The 16,151-nt window shown below is 40.3% G+C and overlaps 1 protein-coding gene across 1 annotated transcript; it reads right to left on the bottom strand.

Moving 5' to 3' along the window:
• Positions 1–6,558: 6,558 nt before the first annotated feature.
• Positions 6,559–16,117, bottom strand: fcf1 (FCF1, rRNA-processing protein). Its single transcript, NM_001004999.1, has 8 exons — positions 16,038–16,117; positions 13,794–13,861; positions 13,208–13,276; positions 12,917–13,065; positions 12,747–12,819; positions 9,616–9,703; positions 8,626–8,720; positions 6,559–7,357 (listed from the first exon to the last, which is right to left on the bottom strand). The coding sequence occupies exons 1-8, from the start codon at positions 16,038–16,040 to the stop codon at positions 7,309–7,311; spliced, it is 594 nt and encodes a 197-aa protein (NP_001004999.1). The 5' UTR covers positions 16,041–16,117; the 3' UTR covers positions 6,559–7,308.
• Positions 16,118–16,151: the final 34 nt, after the last annotated feature.

Genomic DNA, 16,151 nt, shown 5'->3' with positions numbered 1-16,151 from the left:
GGGATTTGGTATGAGCAGTGTGCCAGGGTTGGAGCGGTTTGGGCCTCACGCGTTTTGTCTTGGCAGGAGCAAGCTCATTGAGGGCAGTGGCGAGTGTGCTGTAGTAGACAGAGGTAGCCTGATTAGGACAAGAGACAGTTAGGATGTTAGAATGAAGAGAGTCAAAGGAAGAAGAGAGGTGTGACATGTTTAGGGATTGCAGGTCTCGGTATGTGCATGTTTGGGGGACAGCAGAGGGTGTAGAGGGAGTTAGCGAGAGTTGAAATGTGAGCAGATTGTGATCAGAGAGGGGGAAAGGGGAGTTAGTGAAGTTGGAGGTAGAACAACATTTTGTAAATATTATCCAGGGAGTTTCCATTAGAGTGAGAGGGGGAGTCAGAGCACAGAGATAACCCAAAGGAGGATGTTAGTGAAAGGAGTTTAGAGACAGCAGGGGCATTATGATTGTTAACAGGTATGTTAAAGTCACCTAGTACAATGGATAGGGAATCAGAGGAAAGGAAGTAAGAAAGCCAGGCAGAAAAGTTGTCAAAGAATTGTGAGGTCGGTCCAGGAGGTCAGTATATGACCGCAATGCGAAGTGAAACAGGGGAGAAGAGCCTAATAGAGTGAATCTCAAATGAGGAAAATGAGAGAGAAGGAGGAGGTGGAAGGACTTTAAATGAATAGCGGGGGGAGAGAAGGAGTCCTACCCCACCCCCCGCCCTGTTTCCAGGTCTGGGAGTGTGAGTAAGGTGTAGCCCCCCATAGGACAGAGCATCATGTGAGGTAGTATCAGTAGGGGAAAGCCAGGTCTCGGTTATTGAAAATAAGTTAAGTGATTTAGCGATGAAAAGGTCTCACCATCTTTAACCGGATCTAGTCACCATGAGCATCCCTCCCATTCATCTGTGCATGTTCAAACTTTCCCTGTCCCTATTATGTATGTATCAGTTGTGCGTGGGCTATTTTATTTTTTTACACAGTGGACAAGCATCAGAGAACTCAGAGGAGTGCACTACTCTCCATCTTAATAAAGATTCTGCCACCAGGTGCCTCTGAAACATTCCTTTAAAGAGTTGTGCACTTTGTTTTTATTTCTATGCCAGTAAAATAATTATTTAAAGAGCTGTACAGTTTATCTCTCTGTCTATGTGTATGTATTTCTGTTTGTGCATGTGTCTGTGTAAAATTGCTAATCTAATACTTTAATAATATTCATTGAAAATCAAATGATTAAATGCCCAATAAACATCTTAATTTAATAAGATTCTGTAGCGTTATAGAGATATGTTAGGTACCTGCTGCAGGGTATAAACTTTAAGGCTTTTGGAAAGGCTGCTAGCTATTCCAAACACAGACATTAATCAGCTCTGTTCTCGTATAAATCTAAATTACAGCTGATTGAGGGATAGGACGTGTGTAACCATAGTAACCGCCATTAGCAGTTCCCATTAGTCAAACTTGTAAGGAGCGCAGGCATAAGTGTGCTTGTTCCGGAGAGAGCCAGCTAAAGGGGACAAAAGTCATGATATGAACATTGTGCGCACATTGCAAATAAAAATACTAACTATTGCATGCAACCAGTGGCTCAGGAGCAACATGTTGGATGTTGCTCCAAACCCTTGAATGTTGCTCCCAGTGGCCTCAAATCAGTTGCTTTTTTTTAATATATACACCCTGGTGGTAAGTTTCTGCACTGCTAGGGCCATGGCCCATAGGGAGATCAGTGGCTGATCTTGCCTAACGCAAACAAACGTCTTCTCACTGGAAATAAAGTAAATCAGTGATGTGAAGGCACACTGTAGGTGTGTAGAAGGGGCATGTGCCTAGGGCGCAATGGTGGTGGTGGGGGGGAAGCTAGGCATGTAATCTTTCATCTAGCCCTAGTCCAGGCCCTTGTTCCCTCACCGCTTCCATTCACATATTACCTCCCTCTTCTGTCTTCAGTGTGGGCCCGCCTGTTTGTGTATGCACGCTCATGCATACACGTGTGCATGGGGGGGTGGACTTTTACACCGGCCGAGTTGCCTAGGGTGCCCAGCCAGCTTGGCCCACCACTGAGCCGAGATTTTGCCATGGGTGACTAATTTCCCTGTGGGCCATGGCCCTTAAAGTGGCAACTTATTTATATTTGCACTCATTCCACTGTGCCTTACTATCTGGAGCAAGCTAGTGATCCTTATGCCATCTGATGAACTTTAAGTCCATTTCTAATTGGATCAATATTGTTTTGAATAAAATAAATATCACAAACATTTCATAATTGACACATACATAGTCCTAAAGTACATCCTTCCATAGGCTAATTACACAGTTGGAAACAGTACTACAGTCTGTGAAAGGATTGCGCTACTCCCCAGCGTGACTGAAACAACTGCAGAAGAGCTTTTAGCCATGTCAAGGTGTCGTGCTGGGTATCACTGGGCTGAAGGCAGTTTGGAGGACTTTTGGCCCCAAACATTTTAAGTGTCTAAGCTCATTATTAATACTGACATGTTTCTATGGATTTTCATAGGAAAGTGTCAGTCAGTATGTCAACCCCAAAAATAATTTTTTGCCTGATAAGAGAAAACTTAATTCTCAACTTTGCAATATACATTCATTTCATATTTGTAATGGTTTTTTAGTTATTTGTATATATAACTGCTATTAAGAGCAGTGTTTTGCACTAATCATTTTTAATAAATTCACATTGGAAAGTTGCTTGGACCTATGTTTTCTTTTATTGGGAAAAAAATTATTTTTGGGGTTGACATGTCCTTTAATGTACACACCAATTTATTGTACAATGCTGCAGAATATGTTGGCATGTTCTAAATACATGTTAATAATAAAAAAACAATGTCTGGAGGTTAGTAATATCAGCAAAGTCTCTGGTCATTGTTTGCATTGACATGCTATTGATCATGGTAGTAAAGCAAATACAGTGGTGCACCAAAAAGTTGCAAAATGAAAAGGGTGTTTATTTATCCCATATACACATGTGCAATGGGCAACATTTTGGGCCCCACCTGGGTCGTTTATCAAGATTATGCTATTTGATATGAAAATTTGTGGAACAGATCAGTCAGCATGCCATGTACCCAAAGACAGCAGTCCAATTTTGGTTTAGAATTTCATCATCTGAAAAGATCGTACTACAACACTGGCCACACATTGACAGATTTTGTCAAGAACAGAAATTCCCTAAGCTGTCTATTCAGAGAAATAATCAATAACCATGGTTTGATAATATGTCCCAATGACACAGATTATCTTTAAATAATCTTTTATCTGATGAGCACATGTATGGACACTTTGGAAAAGTTTAAAGTAAATATAAAACTGGGTAAATAGATGGGCTGTGCAAAATAACAAATGTTTCTAATATAGTTAGTTATCCAAAAATGTAATCTATAAAGGCGGGAGTGAGTGGATGTCTAACAAAACAGCAGGGCCAGGACCAGGGGTAAGCAGAAGAGGCACCTGCGTAGGGCACAAGGCTGGGGCGCCTAGCAGGTACCTCTCCTGCCTACACAGGAAAATGAAGGTCTCATGAGATGGACTTATAGCCTTGACTTTTGTGTCTTGCCACCTCAGACAGTTCTCCAGTTTTATTTCTTCTTTCCATATTCAATGTGGTAAACACAGACAATTCAAACTGGTTAAATGTGTGCTTCTTATATTGCAAGCACATTGAACTCATCATACGTAAGTTTATAGACCTTTATTCATGGGTTCCCCTGCACTGGCTTCTTTTCAACTGTTCCACCTGAACACACCACATGGGATTCAGTGGAGTCCATTCTTTTTCATTGTTCCTGTGCCACATGGAACCCCACTGCATATTGTGTCTCACTAGCATTCAGCAGTTCTGAACAGTGTAATGGGAACAGGTACAGCTGCAATAAATAAGCTCATGTTTCCTTGCAGTGGAATGCATAAAAAAGCCACCTGTGAAGCTCCAGCTGTCTACCAAGCATGCTAGCTGCCTCCTGCTCCAATGAAAATTATTCAAGCATGAGTGGAATCCTATTCAAATAAAATGGAAAGAGCAAAATACTAAAGGGGGTAGGGGCTTCACACTAGATATGAAAGTTACTGATCTGAACTGAAGTTTTCATCTTCTGTGTTGGAAACAACATCTGACTCAATGTAGAGACAGAGGTATGTCATTTTTGAGGGCTGTTTATAGTCTTTTAAGGGATTTTAAAATAAAAGGCAGTACTGCAGGAATGGCCTGGCTTTTGACTGAGAAACTTCAGTGTGAAATTATTCATGTTAAAGGGCACCTATCAATAAAAAATTGTCTCCTCCCCACCAGACGTGCAGACCAGTGGAGTGCACTATGTTAGCCTGCAACTTCTTTTGGGGAAACAATTTTTCAGGGATAGATGCCCTTAATGGAATAAATATTTTGTTTACTTATATACAAAATGACAAATAAAAAGGTGAAGGGATAAAAAGCAAACCAAGATATATGGATTATATGCTGTATGTTCAGTTATAGAGTACAAGAAAAGCAATAACCACTCAGTGTTAAACTTCAATTACATTAAATAAAGATATATTGTATCTTATTATTATATTATTGTAGCTTAGCCCTGCAGGTTCCTAATTCTCAAATCACTTACTTACTCACTTATTTAATAAAGTTCTTAATGTGTTTAAGAGGTTAAGATCATATTCTTGGGATAAGCATTTGTAAGTTTCAAAGTCAAACAGGGCAAACCAATGACAACTAGCAAAATCGCTGAGCTTTAAGATATATGAATTACAGTCGTGGCCAAAAGTTTTGAGAATTACATAAATATTGGAAATTGGAAAAGTTGCTGCTTAAGTTTTTATAATAGCAATTTGCATATACTCCAGAATTTTATGAAGAGTGATCAGATGAATTGCATAGTCCTTCTTTGCCATAAAAATTAACTTAATCCCAAAAAAACTTTTCCACTGCATTTCATTGCTGTCATTAAAGGACTTGCTGAGATCATTTCAGTAATCGTCTTGTTAACTCAGGTGAGAATGTTGACGAGCACAAGGCTGGAGATCATTATGTCAGGCTGATTGGGTTAGAATGGCAGACTTGACATGTTAAAAGGAGGGTGATGCTTGAAATCATTCTTCCATTGTTAACCATGGTGACCTGCAAAGAACCGTGTGCAGCCATCATTGCGTTGCATAAAAATGGCTTCACAGGCAAGGATATTGTGGCTACTAAGATTGCACCTAAATCAACAATTTATAGGATCATCAAGAACTTCAAGGAAAGAGGTTCAATTCTTGTTAAGAAGGCTTCAGGGCGTCCAAGAAAGTCCAGCAAGTGCCAGGATCGTCTCCTAAAGAGGATTCAGCTGCGGGATCGGAGTGCCACCAGTGCAGAGCTTGCTCAGGAATGGCAGCAGGCAGGTGTGAGCGCATCTGCATGCACAGTGAGGAGAAGACTTTTGGAAGATGGCCTGGTGTCAAGAAGGGCAGCAAAGAAGCCACTTCTCTCCAAAAAAAACATCAGGGACAGATTGATCTTCTGCAGAAAGTATGGTGAATGGACTGCTGAGGACTGGGGCAAAGTCATATTCTCAGATGAAGCCGCTTTCCGATTGTTTGGGGCATCTGGAAAAAGGCTTGTCCGGAGAAGAAAAGGTGAGCGCTACCATCAGTCCTGTGTCAAGCCAACAGCATCCCGAGACCATTCATGTGTGGGGTTGCTTCTCATCCAAGGGAGTGGGCTCACTCACAATTTTGCCCAAAAACACAGCCATGAATAAAGAATGGTACCAAAACACCCTCCAACAGCAACTTCTTCCAACAATCCAACAACAGTTTGGTGAAGAACAATGCATTTTCCAGCATGATGGAGCACCGTGCCATAAGGCAAAAGTGATAACTAAGTGGCTCGGGGACCAAAACGTTGAAATTTTGGGTCCATGGCCTGGAAACCCAGATCTTAATCCCATTGAGAACTTGTGGTCAATCCTCAAGAGGCGGGTGGACAAACAAAAACCCACTAATTCTGACAAACTCCAAGAAGTGATTATGAATGAATTATGGGTTGCCATCAGTCAGGATTTGGCCCAGAAGTTGATTGAGAGCATGCCCAGTCGAATTGCAGAGGTCCTGAAAAAGAAGGGCCAACACTGCAAATACTGACTTTGCATAAATGTCATGTAATTGTCGATAAAAGCCTTTGAAACGTATGAAGTGCTTGTAATTATATTTCAGTACATCATTGAAACAACTGAAACAAAGATCTAAAAGCAGTTTAGCAGCAAACTTTGTGAAAACTAATACTTGTGTCATTCTCAAAACTTTTGCCCACGACTGTAGGCAACTGTCAACCATTTGGTGTGTTGGTAGGGTCAGTGGAAGTCAAAATTCCACAATTAGTCTTAATTTGAGCATACACTTTAAGTAATACAAATTTTTCTAATAATTTAAAATTCCCTATTTTTTTTATTAATTATTTTTCATTTTGTTGCATCACCCCACCCCAGTCCCAATATTTATTTTTAAATCAGCCAATTTGATTCATATGTGTAATGAATACTACAATACTAACAAATTGGGATAAAAAATTAAGAGTAATGAAAGACAATCTTTTGAGCCAGACTGGAAATAGTTTTATTGTACACATCATAATGATAACTACATTACTCTAATAAAACTGACTGGTTGCTGTATCAGCAACTCCTGAGTTACCACAGTATAAAGCCAGAACGACAGCTTCAACGACCAATATTTTCTGAATCAGTTATCAATCAGAAAGGTTAGAAATCCTGTTCAGCAAGGATTGCATCAAATTGTGGATGCAGTCCCTTTTCTATGGTCTTTCCCAATATTTGGCTGATGTAGGCCATTTCAGGCAAAGAACTACTAGTTTCATTACTTTGCCAAAAGACCAGATATTCCAATTTAACTTAGGTCTGCTGTGTACTCTGAGCTCCTCATTGAAGACTGGCTTGGAAAAGGATTATCATTTAAGCATGTTGTAATAGATGTAATGTGGCAGAAAATGTAGAAAGAATAACTTTTGTAGCTTACGCAGAGTGGAACACTGAATGCATTGGTAAAGGGTAGGGTGTATATGCAGAATTCAAGAATGTTTAATTTGGGAGCCATGAAGTGAAGTGAGATGGATTTCTAGGAAAAAAATCACTAGGCCCCAGCAGGAACAGCTAATAGAAGCAAAAACAGATAACAGTCCTTGAAGTAGATCTATAGAATCTTTTCCTGGACTGGTTCCGACAACTTATTGCTAATTCCTTTGTCCCAGAGCTTTCATGTAACAGAGCATAACTGCTTAATGTCCATATCATAGTGAAGTTTGGAATGTTGATCAAGCAAGTCTTAAAAACGTGGAGCTCCATAGTCATCTGGCATTCGTTCAATATTATATCTATTGGTTAAGGAAACACAAGTGAAATTTTGATATAGTATTAAAAAATGTCACATTCAGTAGTAGCGAACAAGAGATGAAACAGGGATAATTTCAGATTAACAGTTTAAAACTGCATGTTCAAATGATACCAGATTCATGCTCTGGAATTTAGGACACAGAAAAATGGAAGACAATGTAAGACCCCCTACCATAATTAGAAAATTACGTATCTAGGCAGCAAGACCTATACAATCAGTATATTAGACAGACCTAAAGGATTTTTTAGTACACAAGACCAAAAAAGACAATAAGACTAATAAAGCAGTTGGAACAAACAAAATCTTGAGGTTTATTTTCCCTTAAAAGGAATCTCCATCAAAAATGTAACAGTAATGTTTGTAAATGCCTTTGCTATTTAAAGAGAAATTTAATTTTAAAAACAAATATGGGTAGAAATCCAGATTTTATATACTAAACTTGCACCAGCCAACAAGTTCATCATTTCCATAAAAGTAATGATTAAGGCCATACAAGTTGTGCAGAGGAGCTCACCATCTTGGAGTTTGTTAGAAGACACTGCACAGGCTCAGCATGCTATGAGCAGATGTTGAGAACTTAAGCTCAGGGGTCATTGTAAATCATTAAGCTGAAAATGAAGTCTGTCTGTAATAATCGGGGCTGATTATTAAATCTTAAAGAGTCTTACTGCTAAAGGGCTGTGCTGACCTTGGGCTGGTCCAGAACCCTAAAACGTAAATGTGTAGCATTTCTACCCTACTTCTAGATACTGTTTTAAAGTAGAACTAAAGCTTAACAGTTTGTCTGTTTGATTCCCTAAAAAAACACAATGTAGCAGAAGCCAGCTAATAGACAGACCTAGAGGAGAATTTACTTGTATATATGCTATTTATGTACGCAATGCTGTCTGCAACACTGTTCCAAAAACACAGGAGAAACTGGATAATAGATATTAACAGACAGGTCAATTATGAAATTAACAGATTTCCAATTATTTCCCAGAGAATAGCTGTGTTCTTCCTAGTATCCCATTGTAAAAATAAAACAGACAAGGACAGGAGGCTGTGGGAGGGCATTTTCAAAATGTACTAGTGGTTCCTGAAACAACTTTAAAGCGACTGGAAAGAAAATTAATTGCTACTGGATGAGAAGTTAAATCTCTTTTTCAGTTCTAACTAAATTTATACCACACCACATAACAACCCTTGCCCTCCACTATCTTCTTAAACCTACTGAATCTTTACTCTGCCCAGCTTGCAAGAACTAACCTGTGGTTTGAAATGTACATGATGGGAACACCAGGGATTTTACGGATTCTTCTTTTCAGGTCTCTGTCCACTGTAGCCACAATATAGCACTTATGCTGAGGAAAAAAATAAGATGTAAGAACACTTTGCTTTTGCTTTATCACAAATCAAACCTTAGAAAATCAGAAAGCCCACAACCTATGCACTACTTAGGTCATACTTTACCTTTTTCCCCAATGCTGTGATTAAATTTTTAATCACACATGCTCTGTTGCTGCTGCTCGACCACATGTCTTCCAAAATATTCTATATCATGACCATACAGGCATTCCATTAATGCTCACATCCCTATATTATATAATTTGTGATTACCATTAGAGCTGGGCGGTATGACCAAAAATTTATATCAAGTTATTTTTCAAAATTATATCGGTGTCATGGTATTTGACGGTATTTTTTTTTCCATGCATGATTAGGTGTTAACCCCATTTCCTAATAAATTAGAGAATAATGACTGCAGTATTGAAAATCAGAGTCAGGCAAGCGAAGGATCGGCAACAGAAAGTCGTAAGGTAAATCAGGCAGGCTTAGTTTCCCAGGCAAGGCCGCAGACAACATAGCACAGGAGGAGGCGTTTGATAGCTTTAAATACCCCCCACGCATGCACAGAACCGGCGCCGTCAGCGCATCACGGACGTGCACGCTTTGACATGTACGTGCGCTTTGACACACGCGCACCTGGACGCGCGTGCGCAACGTCCCGTGGACAACGGGGCGCGCGCGAGACCGGGCCGCACGGGTGAGTACCCTGACACCCCGGTATTGCGGTATCTGAAAAATGAATATAGTTTTTAAAAAAAAACACCGGTATTCGGTATTAAACGGTATATCGCCCAGCCCTAATTACCATATAATTTCATTTTTTCAAAATGCTGCTTATTTAACTCTAGCATATTGCATTCAATTACTTCCTTAACAAAGCCCCTTCCCAATTTACACATCTTCAAGTACCTGAGTAACTCTTTGTACAAGGCAGTCATCTGCATAGGTTCCAGGATGAGAGCAAGGAAGTCGCTCAAAGGATGGGTCCTTTGCAATCCTGAAAGGGACAAAAAAAAGTTACTAAAAAAAAATATTTCCCACAAACAACTTTATATTTCCCATAATCATGAAAAGCCAAAACCTAATATGCCTTGAATACTATAATTCAAGCATAGTTATGTAAGCATGCCATCTGTAAAGCACAGCAATGGTAAGTGTATGGGTTCTAGTTCAGTAACCAAGGTGGACACTCAAAATCACCTTAACCAACATAACTTGCAACAGACTGACTCCAAAATCCCCAAGCTGCAGTTTTCTGAATAAATACAAACAAATAATTAAGGTTGAGGAGACTGCCTCATACAAATAAACAAAAGGAATTCTGGGAATGTATTCCAAACTCCTAAAAAAAAAAATAAATCACAAATACATGGGTTTATCCTATAGGCTAAAGCTTACCCCCACTGGGTTTTAAAGCAGAAGCCAGGATAATAGCTGATCAGATTCCCAACTACAGACCGGTTGGGAATCTGATCAGCTACTATCCTGGCTTCTGCTTTAAAACCCAGTGGGGGAGCTTTAGCCTACAGGATAAACCCATGTAAATTCCTTCTGAATACAGCAATCCACACAATAGACATACAGACCCAAAGCACACTTCAGCATTTTATACTAGAAAGTAATTTGCCAACAACACTAACATTGTGCTTAGTTAAAAAAAAATAAATACCTGGAGCGCAGCACTTCCTCCTTCAGCTTCCTAAACTGCCGGTGGCCGGGCATGCACAGTAGAGCGAAAAAGCCGACTTAAATGTTTAAGTTCAGCTTTTCACTCTACTGCGCATGCGCGCGCAGCGAAGCCGGAAGGAGGAAGTGCCGGCAGCTACCCCCGGGCTGGTGCTGTTTTCTCCTGACAGCGGCACCAGCCCGGGGTAAAAGGTAGGCGGTTAAAGTCACTTGGGGGTGCCTAACATTTTGGCACCCCCAAGTGACTTTACCTTTCTTTTTCCTTTAAACAAAAGCCAAAATCCAATACACATATCACCCATGTAAAAAACTGCCCTACTAATTACTTGGACAATTAAAGGAGAAAGAAAGGCTAATAAAGAGTTAATCTCAAACTGTAGGCATATCCTCAGTTCTCTCAATAGTGCCCTTAAGTCTCCCCATATTTCACCTGCTCAGATGATCAGAAGCCAAACAAGTAGAAAAAACGCTGAGCTGTGTAAAGAAAGTTCCCATAATGCCTCACTCCTGCACCGAGACCCAGACCACTGTACATGCTCAGTTTGACTAAGACTAAGCTTCCTGCTGACTGTCTCAGATCCACATTCCTAAGGGGGGGGGGGGTGAGCATTGTTGAGGAAGGGGGGAGCAGGAGAGAGCTGTCTGTCTCACACGACAAATCAGAGAACAAAACAGAGAACTCAGTGCATCGTTTCTGTGAGTGCTTATGGCTGTATTTACATAGACCTTTCTGATAAAGCTTACTTAGTTTTTACCTTTCTTTCTCCTTTAACCAAATTTATTAGATTCTGCTGACTGAGCACAACTAGGCAGCAAAGCATGTCAAAGCTATACTTCACTATATATTGAACCTTACCATGAGAGTTCAGTAATCACAATTACATTTCTAAACAAACATTGTCAGAATCAAAGGGAATTTGAAAAAAAGAGGGTGAAGAAAAGCACTTAAATATACTGTCTGGAAATATCTAAACGTAGTTTAAATGTAAGTAAAGGCTCTGGGATTCTATTAAACCACAGTGAGATTCATTATATCTTTGTACAACACAGATCCCAGTAAATGTGGCATAAAGCAATTACACCATTACACAGGAAGAACATCATACCAATACTTAAATATGTTAATGTTAGTGTGAAGGTGCCAGAATGCGTTTCTGCTTCTGGACCTGAACAAACTGACATTACTGTAGATCAGTGCTGTCCAACTTCTGTTGTACCGAGGGCCGGAATTTCTCCGACCTACGTGGTGGAGGGCCGATAATGGAAGCCAGTTTTGACCACTCCCCTTTTTGAAACTGCACCCACTTGAAACCACACCCATGTTATCACATGACCATACCCATATTAATGGTTGTAGTACAGCAAAAACCTGCCATACTCTGCCTGCCCTACCCTGCCTGTGTGCCATACTCTGCCTGCCCTACCCTGCCTTTGTGTGTGCCATACTCTGCCTTCCCTACCCTGCCTGTGTGTGCCATACTCTGCCTGCCCTACCATGCCTGCGTGCCATACTTTCACTGTGTGTGCCATTCTTGGCTGGTTTGTGCCATACTTGGCCTATGTGTGCCATACTCTGCCTGCCCTACCCTGCCTGTGTGTGCCATACTCTGCCTTCCCTACCCTGCCTGCGTGTGCCATACTTTCACTGTGTGTGCCATTCTTGGCTGGTTTGTGCCAAACTTGGCCTGTGTGTGCCATACAGTGACACAATGCTGGCACTGCTCCTACAGTCTGCACAATAACTATATATTAAAAAACTTTTTAATTGCAGTACCACCTCAGTATATGTTCTTTTTGTAGTGTGCAGGGATTATTTGTGGGTTTCTACTGCTCCTGAGGTGTGAACAGGGGAACAATGGGGGTGATTACAGCCTGAGCCTGAGGTGTGAACACTGCAGGGGGTGAACAATGCAGGGATTAAAAGGTGTGAACAACACAGGGGATTACATGTTTAAACAATACAGCCTGAATCTGAGGTGAGAACCATGCAGGGGGGGGGAAGTTAATCTCAGTACTGATACCATTTAAAGCTTACACAATAGTAAGCCATCAAAGCAGCCAGACAGGTGGGGGGCCACACAGAGGGGGGTCGCGGGCCGCATGCGGCCCGCGGGACGCCAGTTGGACAGCACTGCTGTAGATCATGAATTCTGTACTATACAACAAAATTATTAAGAAGACTGTACAGTCCTCTGTCCTAAAGCTGAAGCATAACTGGGCTATCCAGCAAGACAATGATCTAAAACACCAAAACTAGTCTACATGTCAATGACTGACAAGAAACCAAATTCAAGTCTTGGACTGGTCTAGTCAATGTCTGGACTGTCTGCACATATCTAAGTCTGGTTGCTCACCTCAAAGCCACTCTGTATTTTTGTCCCAGTTTCTCCAATTCAGCCATCACACAGTCTGTTATACAGGGGACACCTTTAAGAACCAAATAAAAGAAAAAATACAATCTGTGAAATGCAACACAAACATTTTTTTATTAACACAGGAGAGGAAATATAATTTCATTGCTTACATTTAGCATAAAGGCAGTCCATCATAGATTGCACTAGGTCCAGTTTTGCTTTGATGGAAAAGTTGATGAAATTGGTATCCACCAGAATGTAGTAGGGTGGCCCCAAGTTGGTATTATATTGGAAGAAAAGACATGACGGGACCTGAGGTCTGGGAAAAAACAAACAAACAATAATCCCACATCTAAAATATGTTTATATTTTGGTCATACAAATTGCTGCCATCCTTTGTTACTCCCTTTCATCCAAAAGAAAAAACACAACTGCTGCTGTTCACCCCAAGTAAAACTCACACTTCTCTTTCTTTGATGGCACTTGAGTCTTCCTTTTTCGGCTGAATTTTTGCTCTATCTTTCTCCTTGCTAAAAACAAACAAAAAAAAGATTGACTGATGAAATTATAAAAATGTAAAAATGTCATTTTGGCAACTTGCCTGTCTTATACCAAAGGAACACTAAGGGCACGGTAAATGGCATAAAAAAAAAACCAAGTGGGAATTGGTTTGTGTTCCAAAAGCAACATGTCACCACCATAAATTCATCCACCACAATAACATGATCATGTTTAACCATAATAATCTGAGGCAAATATTAAAGGGCCATTTTATTGGCCAAATATGAATTCTGAAAACAATATGTGTGGAAGGAGAAACTATGATATCATCACATCACAAAAACAAAAATTTTATATATATATATATATATATATATAATATATATTATATAAAAAACAAGAAAATATCTTTATTTTACACATCACTTGTGCATTTCCGTGATTTTACATTTAATTTCCAAGATTTTATACCATTTTTTTCGTCTTTAAAAAAAAAAAGAGAAAATAAAAAGTGAAAAAACATAATTTTCATTTTACTCATCTCACATGCGTTGGTCTTTAAGGCTAATCCTCTTCTTCATTACTGCATATTTCTTCGTTTTTTTCTGCTTTCCCTGAAAGTAAAAATACAGTTATATCAGACAAAAGGTGACTGCATTAAAAGGGATTAACACATAAGTAGCTAAAGGTGGCCATACACGGGCCGACTATAGCTGCCGATATCGGTCCCTTGGACCGATTCGGCAGCTAATCGGCCCGTGTATGGGGAGAGCAGAGCGGCCTGGCCGACCGATATCTGGCCTGATCTCGATCGGCCAGGTTAGAAAATCTGGTCGGATCGGGGACCGCATCGGCTCGTTGATGCGGTCCCCGATCCGACTGCCCCATTGCCGCCCACATAATCCGATCGTTTGGCCCCAGGGCCAAACGATCGGATTATTATTTTTTTTACCTAAATGGTCCCCGACATCGCCCACCCGTAGGTGGGGATATCGGGGGAAGATCCGCTCGCTTGGCGACATCGCCAAGCGAGCGGATCTGCTCGTGTATGCCCACCTTTAGTCACAGTAAAAGTCAGTACAACCTAACTGTAATGGAGTTAGAATTTTTATATTGTTCACACTATCTCAGCAGGCTATTAATGTTTAACATATATGACCATTGTGCTTCTTTGTATTACAATGTGTCTTTGACTCGACAGTGAATCAAGCAAATCAAGATGCTCAGTGCTGGAGAGCACTATTATCCAGATACATGGAACCAAAGAATTCTCATTTGAGTACACATTACCTACATTTTAACTCAAACACACAAATAATGTTAAAAATAAAGATCATGCTTGGCATAAACTCTGTTATAAATAAATTCCCAAATATCTCTAATTAGAAAAAAAATATATGCACAAAGTACTTTAGAGTACATGTAAAGTGTATTTTACTGATGAGTGCCACCCCCCGATGAAATAGATCACTAAACTTTTCCCCAGGCTGGTGCCCCTGTTAGGAGAAAACTGTACCAGCCTGTGGAAACATCTCTCTAAAGCTGGCCATACACGCACCGATAATATTGTACGAACCCTCATTTCGTACGATATTTGGTGCGTGTATGGCAAGTCGACTGATATCGGTCGACTCGCCGATCGGGCCAGTTAAAAGATTTTGATCTGGCACCTGACCAAAATCTGCCTTCAGCGCTGAATCGGCAGAAGGAGGTAGAAATCCTATTGGGGGAGCAGGAGATGGGAGAGAGCTGTGCTGACTCTGGCACAGGAATTACAGAGACAAGGAAGGAGACAAGAAATCCTGTTTCTTTTGATAGAGGGCTCAGTGCAGTGTTTCTGTGAGTGCTTATGGCTTATAGACCTTTCTGATAAAGCTTACTTTTTTTTTAACTTTTCCTTCTTATTTAAGGACTCTTTAAGATCAAAAATATACCTTTTGGAAAGACATATTTGGTTTGAGTGCCTCAATTAAGAGTTCTGCGTCTGAGTATATACCCACAGGACACCTGTAGTGCAATGGTAAGTTATGAAAGCATACAGTTACCTGCAGTTCTGGGTTCTGCAGTTATGTTAATATAGGTCCATTGAATAAGCACAATCTCTACTCCTACAGAGCAGAACTAAGGAATACAGTGCATTACAAGCCTTAGATAAACATCACAGCATTTCCTTAAACTGCAGCTTGATTTGCTTACTGTTTCCCCCTAAAACGCACTTCTTTTGGCAGTACAGAATTATGTATTTGCATGCCAGCTATAAAAAATAGGAAATCTTAGTAAATCATTCCGGGTATTACATAAAATATTGTATGGAAACTGAAAGGGAGTAGTGGCCCTCTGATATTTGTCAATTGACAACCACTTGCTATATTAACTTCTGTGTTACAGTGGTTGAAGTGAAAGGGTTTGCAAATTGGTTCCAAAATAAGGCACCTAGTAGATATATTTTTTCTAAAGCCTGCACTGGTGTGCGTTTGAGTTTGATGGAATGTTGAAACAGGTATAATGATTAGCTAAAGGGTTGTGCAAAGTAACCAAGTTCTAGAGAAGGGCTGAGCAGCGATGAAAGAGAACTGGATTCAGAAACCAAAGTAGTGTGAAGGAACCCACACCAATTAATCAACTCTTTTATTTCCATTTCCCTCAATGTGTAAAACAAATCAGCCTCTCTACAAACTTTCTCTCCAGAATTTGCACGAGTAGAAAACGCCCTCTTTCTGCTAAATTTGTAGCCTTGTAGAGTTATCTATTGTATATTGCAAACGTCTGCACTGTGTGTAGATTTCTTACCATGCTGCTGCCAAAGTTTAGATGCCGTGTGCTTCCGGTCGCACACTGTTAACGTCACCGAATATGCAGGAAATAAGTCCCCATAGAAACTCACCAACAGGAACCACCCCTAGA

This window comes from Xenopus tropicalis, chromosome 8, assembly GCF_000004195.4.
Source record: "Xenopus tropicalis strain Nigerian chromosome 8, UCB_Xtro_10.0, whole genome shotgun sequence".
Lineage (NCBI taxonomy): Eukaryota > Metazoa > Chordata > Amphibia > Anura > Pipidae > Xenopus > Xenopus tropicalis.
Note: the sequence above shows the minus strand (reverse complement) of the source record. Positions and strands in the feature narration are given on the sequence as shown.

What these genes read in the sequence shown, in the direction of transcription:
- fcf1 (NM_001004999.1), bottom strand. An exon ending in GGACTGCCTTTATGCTAAAT is followed by an intron (nt 12,820 to 12,916) that starts GTAAGCAATGAA and finishes TGGTTCTTAAAG; the next exon opens with GTGTCCCCTGTATAACAGAC. An exon ending in ATGTACATTTCAAACCACAG is followed by an intron (nt 7,358 to 8,625) that starts GTTAGTTCTTGC and finishes CTTAACCAATAG; the next exon opens with ATATAATATTGAACGAATGC.